The 21,850-nt window shown below is 45.0% G+C and overlaps 1 protein-coding gene across 5 annotated transcripts in view; it reads right to left on the reverse strand.

The window, feature by feature from the left end:
- Positions 1–13,070: 13,070 nt before the first annotated feature.
- CDC14B (cell division cycle 14B) overlaps positions 13,071–21,850 on the reverse strand; it is a 133,535-nt gene continuing 124,755 nt past the window's right edge. For all 5 annotated transcript variants that reach the window (XM_075318727.1, XM_075318713.1, XM_075318735.1 and 2 more), the window contains one exon: positions 13,071–21,768. In XM_075318727.1, coding sequence (XP_075174842.1) covers positions 21,732–21,768 — 37 coding nt within the window. In that variant the 3' untranslated portion in view covers positions 13,071–21,731. The remainder of the gene's footprint in view (positions 21,769–21,850) is intronic.

Genomic DNA, 21,850 nt, shown 5'->3' on the forward strand with positions numbered 1-21,850 from the left:
CTCATTCGAGTGCTTGTTATGCGTAAAGCAGCTGGACTCTGAAACTTTTTTTTTTGTAAAGTTGTGTGTTCGGTACGAACACTGAACACCGAACCTCGGGTTGCATCATCTCTGGTCAGGTCCTGTTTAGACAGGATATGCATGCATGTTAATGTCAGAGAGCGTAATATTACTATTAGAGGACCACACTTGAATTTAATGAGCTCTGTAGAATGACCCAATCTTTCACAAATATTTGTTAAGGCAGACTGCACGGTGCTGGATTTTATACAGCTGTAGTAATAGGTCTGATTGGGGGAACACCTGAATTCAATGATTAATAAGGACTTCCAAATATTTTTGTCCACATAGTGTAGGACATGGACTTATGTTCTCACACTAGCACTTTAAATGAAAAATGTACCAAAAAGTTCCCATGATATGCTTTAGTCTTGAGACTTCATAACTTCTTTAAAGGAGTGGTGGGTGGTTCATTGCCCATTAGATTCCTTGGCACCTATCTACTGGCTTACAACAGTGACTTTGTTTCCCTGGTAGTCCTACCCTATTCTGCAGCCATGCATTAGAATTTACCAGATGCTTAAAGGAGTTGTCCGACATAAACTCAAAAATTTTTAAGCTAATCTGTGCTGTATTGTCATATAAAACACCCCTACATTGTTATTTTTTGTTTTCTAACTTTTGTTCCTCTTGAATTATGACTTTATTCTCTGCAATTCTTTGTTTACATTCAGCTTCAGCAAACTGACCACTTCCTGTGCTAAACCTCCCAGTGAGAGCTGGCACCACCCGGCCTCACTGTCCAGCCCCGCCCCGTGCACACACATTCCCTGTCAGTATTCTACCCAGCACTGACCTGTTAATCACTACAGCATTGGAAATAACAGCCCCACATCGGGATCTGTACTCCCCACCACATCGGGATCTGTACTCCCCACCACATCGGGATCTGTACTCCCCACCACATCGGGATCTGTACTCCCCACCACATCGGGATCTGCACTCCCCACCACATCGGGATCTGCACTCCCCACCACATCGGGATCTGCACTCCCCACCACATCGGGCTCTGCACTCCCCACCACATCGGGATCTGCACTCCCCACCACATCGGGCTCTGCACTCCCCACCACATCGGGCTCTGCACTCCCCACTACATCGGGCTCTGCACCGCACGTGCGCACACCACACACACCGGGCTCTGCACACCGCATGCGCGCGCGCACACACACACACACACACATGCACACACGCACGCACACCGGACTCTACACACCACATACACACATCGGGCTCTGCACCACACACACACACACACCGGGCTCTGCACCACACACACACACACACCGGGCTCTGTACACCACACACACATAGGGCTCTGCAACCATTCCCCCCCCCAACCCACCCACACGGCGGTCTGTACCGACCCCCCCTACCCCCATAGGGACCACATGTAGGGAATACATACTTACCTCTCCTCGGTTTCCACCGCTCCTGCACGTTCGTCCGCTGTCTAGTCTGGACATATCAGCACAGTAGTGACGTCACCTCTGTCCTGAACTGTCAGACACAGACAGCGGGACAGTGATGAGAAGCAGCGCTGCGCTCCCTCTCATCAGTGATTTCAAATGTGTCAGCATCTATGATGCTGATACATTTGAATGTGCGATCCTGATGCGAGGGTCATGCGACTGTGATCCGATCTTGCGATCGGGTCACAGCTGCGGAGAAAAGCACGTTCTCCCCATCTCCTCCCCGGCCTGTTTCTGCGTACATTACACTGCAGTTGGATGACATGCGAATGCAGTGCGATGTTTCACATGTACCCATAGACTTGTAATGGTGCATGTGAGCCGAGACTCGCTGCCATACGCAGCATGTTGCGATTTATTTCTCATGCCAGTATGGCATGAGAACTCAATTGCAGAAGGACACTGTTCTCTAGTGCAAAACGATGGGGCAATCTGATATTTTATCAAATTGTCCATGCAAAATGCAAGTGTAACCGAGCCCTAAGAAGGACTCGGGCTGCTGAGAACAATTGCAGGCTATGTGCACTGAATGATGCATTACTGATCATTTTGTGCACATCTGAAGCCGAGTGGGCTAGTATAAACTATATTAAATGGATACTCACCAACAAGTATGTAGTAGGCTATGCATTAATGCTGGAAACACACTTATGCGTGTAAAATCGGTCTGAATTGCATGAAAAAAAAAAGTCAGCCGATTTTAGTTCACTTTATGATCAGTGTGCAATGCAACTGCACTGCGATCCTGAGATTTTTCTCATGATTTCAGTGCGTGTGTAATGCGTGTTTGATGCGTATGGGATCCGTTTTTACTAGTCTTCTACTACGTACTACTATGTACTCTTCCCTCTGTTCTAGTTTGTCTATTGAAACTTGTATATGTATTCTGTATGTAACCCCCTTCTCATGTACAGCACCATGGAATCAATGGTGCTCTATAAATAAATAATAATAGTAATATGTCATCTGCCATTCAGCTCTGCTACATGGCCGCTGACAGCAGACACAGACAGAGCCATGTAGCAGAGCTGAATGGCCGCTGACAGCAGACACAGACAGAGCCGCACGATCAGAATGAAGTCGGATGAACTTCACCCGACTTCATTGTCATCCTGCGGCTCTGTCTGTGTGCCACAGCCTGATTTTCGGTCACCGGTGAAGGTCTCACCAGTGACCGCAAATCCCCTGAGTGGCCGCAGTGAGCCGCGCTATCAGCGGTGACGTCACTGAGGTTACCCGCGGCCACAGCTGCAGTCCTCCCGCTGAGATCTGTGGCCACGGGTAACCTCAGTGACGTCATCGCTGATAGCGCGACAGAGAGTAGTCACAGACCATGACCACGCTCTGTGAGCTCCCCGCAGCGACTGAAGTGAGTCGCGCTATCAGCGATGACGTCACTGAGGTTACCCGCGGCCACAGATCTCAGCGGGAGGACTGCAGCTGTGGCCGCGGGTAACCTCAGTGACGTCATCGCTGATAGCGCGACTCACTTCAGTCGCTGCGGGGAGCTCACAGAGCGTGGTCATGGTCTGTGACTACTCTCTGTCAGCTTCTGATGTAGCAGAGCTGACAGCGTCAAGGGACCTCTGTGGATTACGTCGGACATGGAAGGGTATTTGTGGACTTGAATAAAGTGGTGAAAGAGGTTGGGTTTTTTTGTTATTTTTTTTTCAAATAAATGATTTTTTTGGTGTATGTCTTCATTTTCTTAATCTTACAGGTTAATCATGGAAGGTATCTCGGAGAGACGCCTGCCATGATTAATCTAGGATTTCGTGGCAGCTATGGGCTGCTGCCATTAACTCCTTATTACCTCGATTGCCACCGCACCAGGGCAATTCGGAATGGCCGGGTACAGTCCCGGGACTGTCGCATCTAATGGCTGCTGGCTGATATTCTTAGGGTGGTTGGCTCCCCATAACATGGGGCTCCCCATCCTTACAATACTAGCCTTCAGCCGTGTGGCTTTACCCTGGCTGGTATTAAAATTGGGGCAAACCGCACGCCGTTTTTTTTTAATTATTTATTTATTTTACTGCATGATATAGACCCGCCCACAGGCAGCTGTAATTGGTTGAAGTGAGACAGCTGTCACTCATCGTGGGGGGGTGTCTGACTGCAACCAATCATAGGCGCCGGTGGGCGGGTAAAGCAGGGAATACGAGATTGAATAATGAGCGGCCGGCTTTTTCAAAAGAGGAGAAGCCACCGGAGCAGTGTGAACGCCGTGCAGTGCAGCGCTGGTGATCGGTGAGTATGAGAGGGGGGGGGAAAGGAATAGACCGACATGGACAGTGAGAGAGAGGGACCAACAGAGAGAGAGACCGACCGACAGACAGAGAGAGAATAGAGACCGAGAGGGAGAGACCGACTGGCAGAGGTAGAGATTGACCGACATTGTGAGACCTCACTCATTTCCAGTGTTTTGTGAAACATGCGATAAATGTATTTAGAAAAACGAATGTCACTAGGATGGTGTGAGTGCCGGTCCGTGTGACATCCGTTTTTTTTTTTTACCCGCTCCCATAGAGTTGCATTGGAGATACTTGCACGAGAAACTCTCCAAAACGCAGCATGCTGCGCTTTTTTTCTAAGTCAGATTTGGACTGAGAAAAAAAATAGCAGATGGAAGCTGCCTCATTGATTAACAGGTGTCCGAGTGCAATGCGAGAATTTCTAGCATTGCACTACTGCGAGAAAATCGCAAGTGAGAAGCCGGCCTAAGGAGGATAGATGCATCATTGTGACGATGGGTTCATCTTGACCAGTGTGCACTGTGTTAGGGCGCTCTCACACATCCAGCTTTTCGCCAGTTTGACAGATGCGGCGCACGCCAGTACAGTGTATACAGTACACTGGCAGCGCAACAAGCGCCGGTCACATGCTATCATGTGACCGGAGCATGTGACCCGGAAGTTGCGGCGCTGCCACTGTACTGTATCATACTGTACTGGCATGCGCCGCATCCGTCAAACCGGCGAAAAGCCGGATATGTGTACCCGGCCTTAACTGTTTGAGTTTGGTAGTAATGTACTGTGTACAAGACTTACTTGTTTTACTTGGTACATACAGAAACCATTATCTTGATCATCACAACATAAAGGAATACAAGGAAGAACCGACATAAACCAAAGAATGATTTTGCTGGAAGTTGTAACACATTAAAGTGAGCACAAAGCCTGGAAACATCCATAGTTGACTTAGCAGATAATGTGAAGCCTACCTACCAAACACCCAAGAGAAGATTACCCCAGAGTGCCCTGGTGGCCAACATATATACTGTATTTCTCATTCAGACACTACAACAGACCTGTTCACACGTTACTGGAATATGTTGGTGCTATATAAAAATAAAGATTATTACTATTACTAGTGCATTTACAGTACTAGATAATTAGCAGTGTCAAAGATCATGTGATGAATGCGCAAAATTCTTGTTGGTTGGGTAATCGGATTGTTTACAGCAGCAGAATGAAAAATAAGTATGTGCTACCAATAACATGATACTGTATGGGACAGAATGGTATCAATGATTCTGTATCCACAACTGTTTGTACATATCAAAATACTGGGCATGTAGGAGACTGCTCACCTCTAGAGAAGGGCGAACCCACAGATATTTAGGATCGGTAAGACCAACTGGATTTAAAAACCAAAAAAAAAAAAACCTCGGATATCTGCCTGGACCCTGATCACCATATAAGTCTATGGGGATCCGAAAATTGTGCTTTAAAATGGTGGTAGAAAGGGCTAGGGGGAATAGAGCAGGACCGTTGTACTTCCAGAGTCTCCCGCGCGGCTGTAACACTAGTTCCGGGGCAGCTCACTAACCTCATACATATTCACTGCTTCCCCCACCCGGCAGTCCCAGCGCCTGTGATTGGTTGCAGTCAGACCGCGCATCCACCCTATGTGACCACGTCTGTGATTGCTACAGTGGTATAAAAATTGGCGTAGGGTCCCCCATATTGTGATGCCCAGCACAGATAAAGCATACAGTTACAGGCTCCAGCCCCTAGATTATCTTGGCTGTATATCAAAGTAAGAGCGACCCTATACGTTTTTTTTTTTAAAAAAAACCCAAATGTAAATAAATTTAAAAATGGCATGCGGGCCCCCTCATTTTGATACCCAGCCATGATAAAGCCGACAGTTGGGTACTGGTATTCTCAATGCTGCAAAGGCCTGTGGTTATTGGGCCCTCCCAGCCTAAAAATAGCAGCATACAGCCACCTAGAATTGTTGCTTCCATCAGATGTGACAATCCCGTCACTTTAACTGGCTCATCCCTATTGCCCTAGAGCGGTGGCAATCGGGGTAATATAAATGGTTAATGTCAGCTCACAGCTGCTACTAAGCCCTAGATTAGTAATGGGAGGTTTCTGTGAGACCCCCATTACTAATGCTGTAAGTGAAAAGACATAAAACACAAACACCGAAAAAATCCTTGGAGAAAAAGAGTGGGTTTTTTGTATTTTATTTCAATTTGTTAACCCCATACACCCAGTTCAGACATAATCCACACTAGGTCCCACAACGAACATACTTAAGTCACAGCGTGGGGTCACAGAACAAGACCACATACTGTGGCTTGAGGCAGAGACTGACTGAGCTATGATGTCATTCAGTTTATCTGCGGTCACAGCAGATAAGAGGTTCAGCTGATAAAAGAGGTTCTCACAAAGTTCAATAAGACCTGCATCTCCTGGCAGAAAACTGTTTTATTGCTGAGAGATGCAGCTATAGTGCTGAAATTTATACACAAAATTCCAGCACCAATACTGTATCTCCTGGCAAAAAACACAGTTTTGATGTGTTTCTTTGCCAGAAGATGCAGATTTGGTGCAGAAATTAGGTGTATATATTTCAGCACCAAATCTACATCTCTTGGCAAAAAAAAAAAAAAAAAAAAAAAAGATGCATAAAAACTAGTGATGAGCGAGCATGCTTGTAACTACTCGGTACTCGCACGAGTATCACTGTACTCGGGCTGCTCGGCGGGTACCGAGTAATTTTGCAATACTCGTGCTTTACTCGTGGTCTTCATCCCTGCATGTTGGCGCTCTTTTGAGAGCCAGCCCTCATGCAGGGATTGGCTGGCAGACCACTGCAATGCCACAGCCCTGTTAGTTGTGGAATTGCAGTGATTGGCCGGCCTGCACAGCGTGACCGAGCCTTTATACCGGCCGGCGCGCTGTGCTCTGTACACAGCCATCTCATATTCCCTGCTTTCCACGCCCACAGGCGCCTATGATTGGTTGCAGTGAGACACGCCCCCACGCTGAGTGACAGGTGTCACACTGCACCCAATCACAGCAGCCGGTGGGCGTGTCTATACTGTGCAGTAAAATAAATAAATAAATAATTAAAAAAACGGCGTGCGGTTCCCCCCAATTTTAATACCAGCCAGATAAAGCCATACAGCTGAAGGCTGGTATTCTCAGGATGGGGAGCCCCACGTTATGGGGAGCCCCCCACCCTAACAATATCAGTCAGCAGCTGGCCAGAATTGCCGCATACATTATATGCGACAATTCTGGGGCTGTACCCGGCTCTTCCCGATTTACCCTGGTGCGTTGGCAAATCGGGGTAATAAGGAGTTATTGGAAGCCCATAGCTGCCAATAAGTCCTAGATTAATCATGTCATGCGTCTATGAGACACCCTCCATGATTAATCTGTAAGTTACAGTAAATAAACACACACACCAGAAAAAATCCTTTATTAGAAATAAAAAACACACACATATACCCTGGTTCACCACTTTAATCAGCCCGAAAAAGCCCTCCTTGTCCGGCGTAATCCAGGATGATCCAGCGTCGCATCCAGCGCTGCTGCATGGAGGTGACCGGAGCCGCAGCAGACACCGCCGCTCCGGTCACCTCCACACAGCAAATGAACACAGCCGCGCGATCAGCTGCTGTCACTGAGGTTACCCGCTGTCACCGCTGCATCCACCGGTGGCCGCGGGTAACCTCAGTGACAGCAGCTGATCGCGCGGCTGTGTTCATTTGCTGTGTGGAGGTGACCGGAGCGGCTGTGTGTGCTGCGGCTCCGGTCACCTCCATGCAGCAGCGCTGGATGCGACGCTGGATCATCCTGGATTACGCCGGACATGGAGGGCTTTTTCGGGCTGATTAAAGTGGTGAACCAGGGTATATGTGTGTGTTTTTATTTCTAATAAAGGATTTTTTCTGGTGTGTGTGTGTGTTTATTTACTGTAACTTACAGATTAATCATGGAGGGTGTCTCATAGACGCCTGACATGATTAATCTAGGACTTATTGGCAGCTATGGGCTGCCAATAACTCCTTATTACCCCGATTTGCCAACGCACCAGGGCAAATCGGGAAGAGCCGGGTACAGTCCCAGAACTGTCGCATATAATGTATGCGGCAATTCTGGGCGGCTGTTGGCTGATATTGTTAGGGTGGGGGGCTCCCCATAACGTGGAGCTCCCCATCCTGAGAATACCAGCCTTCAGCCGTATGGCTTTATCTGGCTGGCATTAAAATGGGGGGGACCGCACGCCGTTTTTTTTTAATTATTTATTAATTTATTTTACTGCACAGTATAGACACGCCCACCGGCTGCTGTGATTGGGTGCAGTGTGACACCTGTCACTCAGCGTGGGGGCGTGTCTCACTGCAACCAATCATAGGCACCGGTGGGCGGGGAAAGCAGGGAATAGGAGATTGTTTAATGAGCGGCCGGCTTTTTCAAAATAGTAAAAGCCGCCGGTCACCTCCACGCAGCTAATGAAGGGAATAGCGCGATCAGCTGCTGTCAGTCAGGTAACTCCCGGCCACCGCTGGATCCAGCGGTGCCGCGATTAACCTCAGTGACAGCAGCTGATCGCTCTACTCACCTCAGTTGGTGCATGGAGCTGACTGGAGCGGCGGTGAGTAGCGCGATCAGCTGAGCTGTCACTGAGGTTACCCGAGGCCACCGCTGCATCCACCGCTGGATCCAGGTAACCTCAGTGACAGCTCAGCTGATCGCGCTACTCATCTCATTAGCTGCGTGGAGGTGACCGGAGCGGCGGTGTCTTCTGCAGCTCCTGTCACTTCCATGCAGCAGAGCTGGACGCGACGCTGGAGGACTGTGGAGTACGCCGGACATGGAGGGTTTGTCGGGGTTAATAAATTGGTAATGAGGGACTTTGTTAGTGTTTTTTATTTCTAATAAAGGATTTTTCGGGTGTGTGTGTTTTTTAACTGTAATTTACAGATTAATCATGGAAGGAATCTCGGGGAGACGCCTGACATGATTAATCTAGGATTTAGTGGCAGCTATGGGCTGCCATTAACTCCTTATTACCCCGATTTGCCAACGCACCAGGGTAAATCGGGAAGAGCCGGGTACAGCCCCAGAACTGTCGCATCTAATGTATGCGGCAATTCTGGGCGGCTGCTGACTTATATTGTTAGGGTGGGGGGCTCCCCATAACGTGGAGCTCCCCATCCTGAGAATACCAGCCTTCAGCCGTATGGCTTTATCTGGCTGGTATTAAAATTGGGGGGACCGCATGCCGTTTTTTTTAATTATTTAATTATTTATTTCACTGCACAGTATACACACACCGGCTGCTGTGATTGGTTGCAGTGAGACAGCTGTCACTCAGTGTGGGAGCGTGTCTCACTGCAACCAATCATAGGCGCCGAAAAGCAGGACAGCAGGGAATAGGAGATTGATTAATGAGCGGCCGGCTTTTTCAAAAGAGGAAAAGCCACCGGAGTTTGAACAGCTGTGCAGCGCCGCGGCAGTGATCGGGGAACGGTAAGTAAGAGAGAGGGGGGGGAACTGACCGACAGACTGTGAGAGGGGGACAGACAAGACAGAGAGAGACAGACCGACGGACTGAGGGAGATAGAATAAAAAAAAAAAAATGACCGACATCGCTAGTAAAAAGCACAAAACGTGCGTTTTGGACATCGGAGTGCCACACAAGGTTTTCATGTAAAATCTTTCATGTATTAATCTCAAAAAGTAACATACACCAGCTCTATCTCACTATTGAGTATGTGCCCTTAACATTTCCGCCATGAAAATTCATTTTGGTGTCATTTTGGAAGGTTTTCTGGTGAGTCCGTAAAAATGGCGTAAAACTCGGACAAAATTGTTCACATCTGTGACTTTTGAGTGATAAATGCTTCAAGGGGTCTTCCCCATGCTGATGCCATGTCATTTGAGCACTCTTCTGAGACTTTTGTGACATTTTTAGGGTTTCTCCATGCTGCCGGGGGGTCATTTCACAAAAATACTCGGGTCTCCCATAGGATAACATTGGGCTCGGTGCTCGGGCCGAGTACACGAGTATCTTGGGAGGCTCGGCCCGAGCTTCGAGCACCCGAGCTTTTTAGTACTCGCTCATCACTAATAAAAACTGTTTTGATGCCGTTTCGGTGTGGCTTTCTTCCAGGAGATACAAATTTGGTGCAGACATTGCAGCACCACATCTGCATCTTCTGGCAGAAAAATGCACCAAAACTGCGTCAAAAACGCTTGTGCGTTTTTTTGCCAAGAGATGCAGATTTGTTGCTGAAAAATATACACAAAATTCCTTAATTTGCGTCTCCTGGCAATAAAAAAAGAAAGAAAACATGATGTGGTTTTAATGCGATTTTCTGCCAGGAGATGCAGTTTTAGTGCGGAAATTTACATCGAATTACTGCGCATTAATATTGCATCAAAACTGCATCGCGTAGAGATGCGTTTTTTGTGCCAGAAGATGCAGATTTGGTGCAGGAATTTGGTGTAGAAATTCCTGCACCAATACTGCATCTCCTAGCAAAATATTGCATCAAAACTACATTGCATTTTGATGCATTTTTTTGTTTTTGCCAGGAGATGCAGTATTGGAGTAGAATATTGGTGTAGAAATTTCAGCACTATATCTGTATCTCTTGGCAAAAAACCTCCCACAGTTTTCTGCCAGGAGATGCAGGTATCATTTAACTCCGTTCACCTGAGGTGAGCTCACTGTATTCAATGAGGTCAGTTTTCCTGCGGTCACAGGTGGGGGACCGTGGGAACCTACAGCTGTGACCCCAGATAAAACTGAGTGATGTCACCGCTCACAGCCTCAGGTCAGTCAGTCTCTGCCTGAATGCCAGTGACTATGTAAGGGGAATATATGAAAAGCAAAACTGCTGTGTGAATACTGACATGAAAAATCCAATAGCTATATGTAAGAATGAAGGTATGAAAAATGGAATCTGCATTACTGCCATGAACATATGAATCAAGAGAAATTTAGCTATTGAATTGATGAATGCAACAGAGCCCCAACACTACGCCAAAGTATTTCTCTACGTTGGGGTCCCTAGCTTGTGTGTGTCCTCTCATGCAGTTAAAAAACTTACCATGTATGGGAAGCGGAGACCCAGGCTATATATGCGTATAATGTGGACTGGCTTGGGTTGGGCCGGGTTCACAAACGAAAGACTACAAATTAATCAAAAATAACGTCTGGAACACCATACCGAGTCTGAACTGGGTTAGGTTTTTTGCACCCAGTTCAGACTCAGTATGGTGTTCCAGACGTTATTTTTGATTAATTTGTAGTCTTTCGTTTGTGAACCCGGCCCCACCCAAGCCAGTTCACATTATACGCATATATAGCAAGCCTGGGTCTCCGATTCCCATACACTAAGTTTTTTAACTGCATGAGAGGACACACACTAGCTAGGGACCCAAACGTAGAGAAATACTTTGGCGTAGTCTTGGGGCTCTATTGCATTGATCAATTCAGTAGCTAAATCTCTTTATTCATATGTTCATGGCAGTAATGCAGATTACATTTTTCATACCTTCATTCTTACATATAGCTATTGGATTTTTCATGTCAGTATTCACACAGCAGTTTCTGCTTTTCATATATTCCCCTTACATAGTCACTGGTGTGCATACCTTCTCTCCATATAGTGTAGATTTTTTAGGTTTTTTGCATCCAGTTCAGACTCAGTATGGTATTCCAGATGTTATTTTTGATTAATTATTCTCTGCCTGAATTCACAGCATGCAGTCATGTTCTGTGCCCGTGCGCTGTGATTTCACTAAGTATTTTTAGTGAGGAGCCGTTATATTCCTGCTAACATTATTAGTGTCTTTGGTTCTATGGGTCTGTCAAAGGGTTGTTTTCCATGTGGTCGCTATATGTTCTGCGCCAAAAGCGCTCACTCCTCTGCTCAGTATTGAGTAGAAGCACCATTTTGAGCTAGTACAGCCATGAGTCTTCTTGGAAATGATGCAACAAGTTTTTCACACCTGGATTTGAGTATCCTCTGCTATTCTTCCTTGCAGATCAGGTTGGATGGTGAATGTTGGTGAATGGCTATTTTCAGGTCTCTCCAGAGATGCTCAATTGCGCTTAGGTCAGAGCTCTGGCTCGGCCAGTCAAGAATGGTCACAGAGTAGTTCTGAAGCCACTCCCTTTGTTATTTTAGCTGTGTGCCTAGGGTCATTGTCTTGTTGGAAGGTGAACCTTTGGCCAAGTCTGAGGTCCAGAGTACTCTTGAAGAGGTGTTCTTCCAGGATATCTCTGTATTTGTCCGCATTCATCTTTCCTTCAATTGCAATCAGTCATCCTGTCCCTGAAGCTGAAAAACACCCACATAGCATGATGCTACCACCACCATGTTTCACTGTTATGATTGTATCGGGCAGGTGATGAGCAGTGCCTGGCTTTCTCCACACATACCGCTTAGAATTATCATCAAAACGTTCTTTGTCTCATCAGACCAGAGAATCTTATTTCTCATAGTCTGGGAGTCCTTCATGTTTTTTTTTTTTGCAAACTCTATGTGGGCTTTCATGTCTTGCACTGAGGAGAGGCTTCCATCTGGCCACTCTGCCATAAAGGCACAACTGGTGGAGGGCTGCAGTGAGTGTTGACTTTGTGGAACTTTGTACCATCTCCCTACTGCATCTCTGGAGCTCAGCCATTGTGATCTTGTAGTTCTTCTTTATCTCTCTCACCAAGGCTCTTCTCCCACGATTGCTCAGATTGGCTGGCCGGCCAGGTCTAGGAACAGTTTTGTTGGTCCCAAACTTCTTCCATTTAAGGATTATGGAGGCCACTGTGCTCTTAGGAACCTTGAGAACTGCAAAAATTCTTTTGTAACCTTGGCCTTTCCAAATTAAGTCCTATTAGTTTAATTAAACACACCTGAACTCCAATGAAGCAGTACAACCAACTCAAGGACGATTACAAGGAAATGGACAGCATGTAACTTAATACGAGTGTCTGAGCAAAGGGTCTGAATACTTATGACCATGTGATATTTCAGTTTTTCTTGTTTAATAAATTCGCAAACATTTCTACTTTTGTTTTTTCTTCTGTCAAGATGGGGTGCAGAGTGTATATTAATGAGAGAAAAAAAAAAACTTTTTTGGATTTACTAAATGGCTGCAATGAAAGTGAAAATTTAAAGGGGTCTGAATATTTGCCGTACCCACTGTATAACTTGTAGAAATTGCATTTCTGTATGGCAAACACGTATACAGAAGTGGTATAAATAAATATACAAATTCTGGGTAGAAAGGATGAATTAGTTTATTCTGCTGAATCACATATATACACAAGTATTTGAGGGGCTGTATAAAAACACTATGTACTACAGGGGGTTTTATACAACACATAGCATATTAAACAGTGATATATGCCACAACTTCATTTTTTTGACAAAAATACCCTCTGCAAAATATTAACCTCTCAGTAGCTCAGTTTAGTTTTAAAAAAATAATATTACAAATATACCATTTACTAAAAATTAAGATGCATACACCGTGGGTTCAACATTCTGAAATGATGAGTCAACAGAAAAAGGCACAGACACTGATCGGATCTCAGTGATAAAGGGTTAAATCAGTAAAGGTGCTATTCTATGGTTAATCCCATCCATTAAAAGACCGTTATCTACAAGAACTGCGCACATATGAACGACTAAAGCTGGTGTCACACACAGCGACAACGACGCCGCTGCTACGTCACCATTTTCTGTGACGTTGCAGCGACGTCCCGTCGCTGTTGCTGTGTGTGACATCCAGCAACGACCTGGCCCCTGCTGTGAGGTCGCCGGTCGTTGCTGAATGTCCAGCTTCATTTTTTGGTCGTCACTCTCCCGCTGTGACACACACATCGCTGTGTGTGACAGCGAGAGAGCGACGAAATGAAGCGAGCAGGGAGCAGGCGTCTGGCAGCTGCGGTAAGCTGTGACCAGCGTAAACATCGGGTAACCAAGGGAAGACCTTTCCCTGGTTACCCGATATTTACCTTCGTTACCAGCCTCCGCCCTTGCTGCCAGTGCCGGCTCCTGCTCTGTGCACATGTGGCTGCAGTACACATCAGGTAATTAACCCGATGTATACTGTAGCAAGGAGAGTAAGGAGCCAGCGCTAAGCAGTGCGCGCGGCTCCCTGCTCTCTGCACTGTGACATGTAGCTGCAGCACACATCGGGTTAATTAACCCGATGTGTACTGTACCTAGGAGAGCAAGGAGCCAGCGCTAAGCGCGGCTCCCTGCTCTCTGCACATGTAGCACAGTGATGTTATGATCGCTGCTGCTTCTGCTGTGTTTGACAGCTAAGCAGCGATCATAACAGCGACTTACAAGGTCGCTGCTACGTCACCGAAAATGGTGACGTAACAGCGACGTCGTTGTCGCTGTCGCTTAGTGTGAACCCAGCTTAAGGGGTACTTCTCACATAGCGAGATCGCTAGCAAGATCGCTGCTGAGTCACAGGTTTTGTGACGCACCAGTGACCTAATTAGCGATCTCGCAGTGTGTGACACTGAGCAGCGACCTGGCCCCTGCTGTGAAATCGCTGATCATTACACACTGTTCTGATTCATTTTTTGCTCGTTGCTCTCCCACTGTGAAGCACACATCACTGCGTTTGACAGAGAGAGAGCAACGATCTGAATGTGCAGGGAGCCAGCGTCTGGAAGCTGCGGACGCTGGTAACCAAAAGGTACACATCGGGTAACTAAGCGAAGCGCTTTGCTTGGTTACCCGATATTTACCTTGGTTACTAGCGTATGCCGCTCTCAGGCTGCCAGTGCTGGCTCCCTGCACACGTAGCGAGAGTACATATCGGGTAACTAAGAGAAGCGCTTTGATTAGTAACCCGATGTGTACCCTGGCTACGAGTGCAGGGAGCCAGCGCTAAGTGGTGTGCGCTGGTAACCAGGGTAAATATCGGGTAACCAAGCAAAGCATTTTGCTTAGTTACCCGATATTTACCTTGGTTACCAAGAGCAGCATCGTTTCCACGAGTCGCTGCTGGCTGGTCACTGGTGAGATCTGCCTGATTGACAGCTCACCAGCGACCATGTAGCGACGCACCAGCAATCCTGACCAGGTCATATCGTGGTCGTGGCTGGTACGTCGTTTAGTGAGACGGTACCCTAAGTTTACGCTTGCTTTTTTTTTTTTTTAAGGAGTCATAAAATAAAAACAAAAAAGCGCCCAATCGGCGCAGATCAGTTATCAACTGTTCATAATGAAGTTTCCATGCATATATCTATTGGGTGCTACAGTTTCCATAAGCTTCGGATTTCATGGAGGTTGTTGCATTCAGTACGAGAAAATAAGAACTGTTCCGTGCTCCACGGGATTTCATATATACAATATGGAGGGAACGTTTCTAGGGGAGAACTTTTCTGTACACGTAGCATCGCACAAAGGAATATATGCTGGCATGGCAAGCCGCGGACTTCATGCATCTCTACTGGGTCCTGCGTAAGGCTTAATATAAACTGATCTGAATGTCATCAGTTTTCCGATGAATTGCGAAAAACACACAAAATGTGAACCTAGTCTAATATGGACAGCTATTTACATAACCTTTTTTTTTTAAGCTCATCATCACATCCCTGAGTATCTCTTTTGGGACTTTAATTACTTTAAAAAAAATATATAAAAAAATTAAAAAGTAAAATAAAACCGAACCTACAATAAACATAAAATTCCACAACATGTATATTTGGTATTGTGCGTCTGTGTCCAGGACATTAACTTGTACTTTCAATCCCTACGATTACAATTGTAAAGGAAAAATGAAAAAAATATATATTTAAAAACAATAAATAAATAAAACTGCGCAGGCTTGATCTTGATACGTCTATACTTCATTCACACTGCATGGGAATGTTCATTCATTAGTCAATATGCTGTGAGGACACTGCTGCAAATTCTCGCAAGTAACAGAAGTAATGCAAATCACAAATTAATAGAAACTTTGACAAGTCAATAATATCTAATTTAATACAGAAATGTATCATTAACAGGAAATCATCCAGTTAAATTTTCCCAAAATATATGGAATGCTGGTGAGGAATCTGTATAGCTATTTATTAAAGCACCACTCCAGCGTTTTTCTTTATTGTACCTCTACGTCTGACGTCTTCATCGGTTACCACCACCGCCTCGGCGATTTGTAACCTGCCGGCAACTCCAGTGTTTCATGGAGCGCACTGCAGATCACAAAAATCAATATGACTCTATAAGAACCTTGTTCTGGTTCTCAAAGACTTGTATTGGGAGCTTGTGACAACTTCTGACTTGAGGTTAGTCACAAAACGGCGACTCGGAACCACAGTAGTGCTGTAAAAGCACCGCAGGGTAAGTATAGCACAGTGGGCTTACATTTAAAGCACAATTGCAGTGCTGGAGAAAAAACAAACACACAAAAAACCCAAAACTCTGGAGTGGTGCTTTAAGTGGTTTCATTGCATTTCACATTAAAATCAATGTAAGACAAGGAAAACTGCCATCTTCTGGATCCACACAGCAGGACCACAGAGCGGACTTTTACTTTTTTTTTTTAAACCCTGCTATTTTATTGTTGCCATTTACTTTACATATATTATGGACTGATATATTATATACTTTGTACGAATCCTTTGTCCTTCATTCAAGATAACTAACCCTGATCTAAGTTTAGTGTTAACATCCTTCACTTATATGTAATACAATGTCCATACGCATTCGGTATAATGTTGATCAAACCTCTAACGTGTTTGCAAATTACTAGACTTTGCCTGATGGTAAATCATGAAAGCAGGGAAAAGATCATGCACACTCGATTCCAGCATGCCTAATCCTTTGTTCCCGTGGAAGATAAGAAACTTCCAGGGAGGTCTTTAATTGAAGAAAAGAAAAAAAAAACAAACAACAGCTTTCAGAGTGAACACACATGACTTCCTATTTGTGTTTTCGCCCCAACAAGCATTGATGACATTTCTGTTAAGCTGGTGTCACACATAACGACAACGACGTCGCTGCAACGTCACCATATTCTGTGACGTTGCAGCGACCTCAACAGCGACGTCGCTGTGTGTGACACATAACAACGATCAGACCCCTGCTGCGAAATCGTTGCTCGCTCCTGAATGCTCGAAGTCATTTTTTGATCGCTGCTATCCCGCTGCGCCATGCTGATAAGCTGATAATCCTTGTGTTTGACACCGCAGCAGCGACGCTACTCTACGTCTGAAACCACACAACGACCGTCGACGTCGCTATGATCGCTGCTCCGTCGCTGCTTTTTCTAACATGTTTGACAGCTTACTAATGATCATCTATGGTCGCTGCTACGTCACAGAATATGGTGACGTTGCAGCGACGTCGTTGTCGTCGTCGTTATGTGTGACCCCAGCTTTAGGCTATGTGTCCACGGTAGAATGTACCTGCGGATTTTTCTGCATGAAAATCCGCGACTTTCGCGGCAAATCCGCACCCGCGGATTTGATTTTTTTTTTTTTTCCCCATTCTATACCCAAAATCCGCACCAAAATCCGCAACAAATAATTGACATGCTGCAGATTTTTCCGCATCAAAATCCGCGGCAAATCCGCAGCGGAAAAATCCGCAGCATGGACACAGCATTTCCAAAATGCCATTGAAATGGCTTGGAAGTGCCGCTGCTGCAGATTTTCGGGAAATCCGCGGTAAATCCGCGGCAAAATCCGCGGTAAATCCGCAGCGTGGGCACATAGCCTTAAGGCCCCTTTACACACTGCAATATCGCAAACAACATCGCTGTAACGTCACCGGTTTTGTGACGTAATAGCGACCTCCCCAGCGACATTGCGGTGTGTGAAACGCATCAGCGACCTAGCCCCTGCTGTGAGGTTGCTGATCCCTACACATCTCTCAGGACCATTCTTTGGTCCTTTGTTTCCCGCTGCGCAGCATGCATCGGTGTGTTTGACACCGTTACAACGACTTAGTTAGCGACTTCCCTTTCAAAAAGCTGCTTTACAACGTCCCCAATGACTAGCTAGGTCATTCTGCAGGTCTGTATCGCTGTTGCGCCGTTTTCCAGGTATGTCTGACAGCTCACCAGCGACTCACCAGAGACTTTGTAGCGATCCCGGCCAAGTTGGAATCGCTGGTGGGATCGCTAGAAAGTCTCAGTGTGTAAAGGGGCCTTTAGATTCCCGCAATCATTATTGGTAACCCAGAACGGGAGATCTTTTGCCACCCCAAAAAAAGCCTCACTTCCCAACACAGCCCAGGGCGCATATTAACTACTGTACTGGTTTCAATAGGGAGGCAATTGGACCCCCATTGATCTGACATTGATGTAGCGGATAGTCTAACAATACTTGTAAAAGGTTTCACCCTCTAAGTTCTTGTGCTGACATGATTGAAGGCTTGTTAATTATATTACGTGGAATGAAGGCCATTCTTTGTGCTTGGCCTTCGCATCTATACAGTAAATATCTAATACTTCCTGTAACCCTAAGGCCATGTTCTACATGCTGGTCGTACACCATTAGCTATTCTTACATTAATAAGCAAGGAGGAAAACTAAAAGCAATTATCTGACCTTTCAGAAAAACTTTCAATAAGGAAACTCATGTACTGTATGTATGCAAGTACAGAGCAAAAGTTTGGACACACCTTCTCCTCTCTAGAACAACTATTAAGAGGAGACTTTGTGCAGCAGGCCTTCATGGTAAAATAGCTGCTAGGAAACCACTGCTAAGGACAGGCAACAAGCAGAAGAGACTTGTTTGGGCTAAACAACACAAGGAATGGACATTAGACCAGTGGAAATCTGTGCTTTGGTCTGATGAGTCCAAATTTGAGATCTTTGGATCCAACCACCGTGCCTTTGTAGAAAAGGTGAACGGATGGTCTCTACATGGCTGGTTCCCACCATGAAGCATGGAGGAGGAGGTGTGATGGTCTGGGGGTGCTTTGCTGGTGACACTGTTGAGGATTTATTCAAAATTGAAGGCATACAGAACCAGCATGGCTACCACAGCATCTTGCAGCGGTGTGCTATTGCATCCAGTTTGCATTTAATTGGACCATCATTTATTTTTCAACAGGACAATGACCACAAACACACCTGCAGGCTGTGTAAGGGCTATTTGATTAAGAAGGAGAGTGATGGGGTGCTACGCCAGATGACCTGGTCTCCACAGTCACCAGTTCTGAACCCAATCGAGATGCTTTGGGGTGAGCTGGACCGCAGAGTGAAGGCAAAAGGGCCAACAAGTGCTAAGCATCTCTGGGAACTCCTTCAAGACTGTTGGAAGACCATTACCGGTGAGTACCTCTTGAAGCTCATCAAGAGAATGCCAAGAGTGTGCAAAGCAGTAATCAAAGCAAAATGTGGCTACTTTGAAGAACCTAGAATATAAGACATATTTTCAGTTGATTCACACTTTAAGTATTTAATTCATAGTTTTGATGTCTTCAATGTTATTCTACAATTCTTAGAGTCAAGAAAATAAAAGAAAAAAGTCTTTGAATGAGGTGTGTCCAAACCTTTGGTCTGTACTGTATGTATGTATGTATGTATGTATGTATGTATGTATGTATGTATGTATGTATGTATGTATGTATGTACTGATGCTGGACCCAGGATGGTTAAGCAGTAGTTTATTCTCAACCTAGTTAAGTTTATATTTCTAAAAGTCGACAATCCCTTTAAGCCCTCTCATCACCATAACACAACTATTCTGGCCGATTTGAAGTAACATGCCTTACAAGTAGTTCAAAGTATGTCAGAAATTAAGATATGTGATTTATACTTAGCGTGAGAGATATACACCTCATGTAGATCATGGATCTTATGATGAAGCTGCAATCATTTCACTTTCTCCAAGGCAAAACATTCATATAACACTTTCCCAGCGGAAACCAAGTTTTACACGTTCTATATTAAACTATGATGTAGGGCTAAACTGATCCAAAGCAGCTGAGCTTATTAGTAAATCTCATACCAAACTGCAATAAAAGTCAAAATTAGGCCACGTTCACACATTGAGTATTTGGCGAGTTTTTTTTTATACTTCCAGTATTTCTAAGCCAAAACCAGTTACAGGATAATTATGATAGAAACACGGGTACCACTTCTACATTTTTTGCCCACTCATGATTTTGGCTAGAAATACTGAGGTAAAAAACTCACCAAATACTCAATGTGTGAACGTGGCCTATGTAGCCCAAACAGATGTAACAAAATAATCCAATAACTACCGGTTTCTGGTCACATACCCGCTCTCACAGGGGGCCGTTCACTATCCTGATATACTTTAGAATGAGTCCCACTTAAAATAAGATTTTATATCTTGTGATGTTACTCTTCTTATTCCTTGTGGAAATATAGTTCTATATTGATGGGTGTGTGATGCCATTGTCTCTACATTCTGAACCTGGCACACCTTACTAACAAAGGACATGACAAAGTCCAGTGATCAATATACTAATAGATTTCAAATAGGAATAAAAGGAGAACAAAACTATGCCAAAATGGTGCATATAAAAAACTAATTTTATGGAGAAAACTATTTTCTAACACAGACCTGTTAGGAGAACAAATATCGGGTAAGTAAAAGAGTGTTTTTTTTTTTTCCAGATTGTCTGAGACGGGCTCCATCATTAAAAACTGGCGTTTTGAACAGAAACTGGGAATGAGGCAATTAAAGCCACATAAATACAGTGAGTATTTGGTGAGTATTTGGGGAGGGACGGTCGGCGTCACACAGCCGCCGGCCAATAGAAGCGGAGGGGCGGAGATGAGCGGGATGTAAACATCCCGCCCACCTCCTTCCTTCCGCATAGCCGGCGGGAGCCGTGGGACGCAGGTAAGCAGAGTTAAATCGCTCCCGTGGTGTCACACGGAGCGATGTGTGCTGCCACGGGAACGATGAACAACCGGCACAAGTAAAAATAAACGATATTATGAAACTGAGCGTCGACTACACGACTCATGATTTGTGAGCGATACTGCGTCGCTCAGAGGTTTCACACGAGACGACGTTGTGTATGATACCAGATGTGCGTCACAAAAACCGTGACCCCAATGATGCATCGCACGATCCGTCGTCTCGTGTAAAGCACCCTTAAGGCTTCAAAACCATCGTCATCAGAATGATGTAAGAGTAAATTCAATAATAATAAAAAAAAAAAAAAAAAAAAAAAACCACCACAACATGAAAAAAAAATAAAACAGACTGGAATGGGGGAATGAAAAACAAAAAAAGTGTTTGCAAGAATAAAAGCAGCTCCAGTCTCTTAAAATTTAATTTCTTGATCAGCTCAGCATACAAAATTACATATGAACTAAAATGGTTTCCAGTTAATTCGAGAACTGGCGCAGCCATCTTCTGGTCTCCAACAGATTGCGAGAAACCCTTTGGTATGTGGAGTTATAAAATATTCGGGTTACGCCTCAGATATATACTGTATTTATGATATATACACACATACATTTATGTGGAAAGTCTCCTTTTAAAACAAAGAAAAATTATTGGGTGACTGACAAGACAATGGAATGTGCTGCATGAATTGTTATTGAGCCGTCCTAGAGAAGGAAGGCCATTGTTATACACCGGGAAGGGTAGTGCTTAGTTCTGATGAAATGATTGCCATCACAATATACATACCACATATGCATCATCTGCTGCATGCACAAGACTGCCTCAATACCAGGTACCAATAGTAGGTCTAGAGTGCCTTAAGTCACTAGTCCGGCTGGTTTTATCCTCTTACCCCTGGTAGGGATGCAAACCTGAGCCAGCGGAATATAGTCAAAAATAGTTTTTTGATATTTTGGAAGTTGTGATAAAAGGCAGACTGAGGTTTTGTTTTCTTAGAAAAGTCCATTTTCTTCTTTTTACTTCTTCAAATCTTTGCAGAAATTGGCTTGTCTTTTCGAGCCACTTATGATCTTTTTACCGCAACACCGTCCGAGCTCGTGGAACTGCGTGGCTGTTAAAATGAAGAAGATGTCAAAATAAATAAATGGCAAAACAACTAAGCCTTTGGTTATATAAACAAGAAGACAACAAAA

This window comes from Anomaloglossus baeobatrachus, chromosome 1, assembly GCF_048569485.1.
Source record: "Anomaloglossus baeobatrachus isolate aAnoBae1 chromosome 1, aAnoBae1.hap1, whole genome shotgun sequence".
Taxonomy (NCBI): Eukaryota; Metazoa; Chordata; class Amphibia; order Anura; family Aromobatidae; genus Anomaloglossus; species Anomaloglossus baeobatrachus.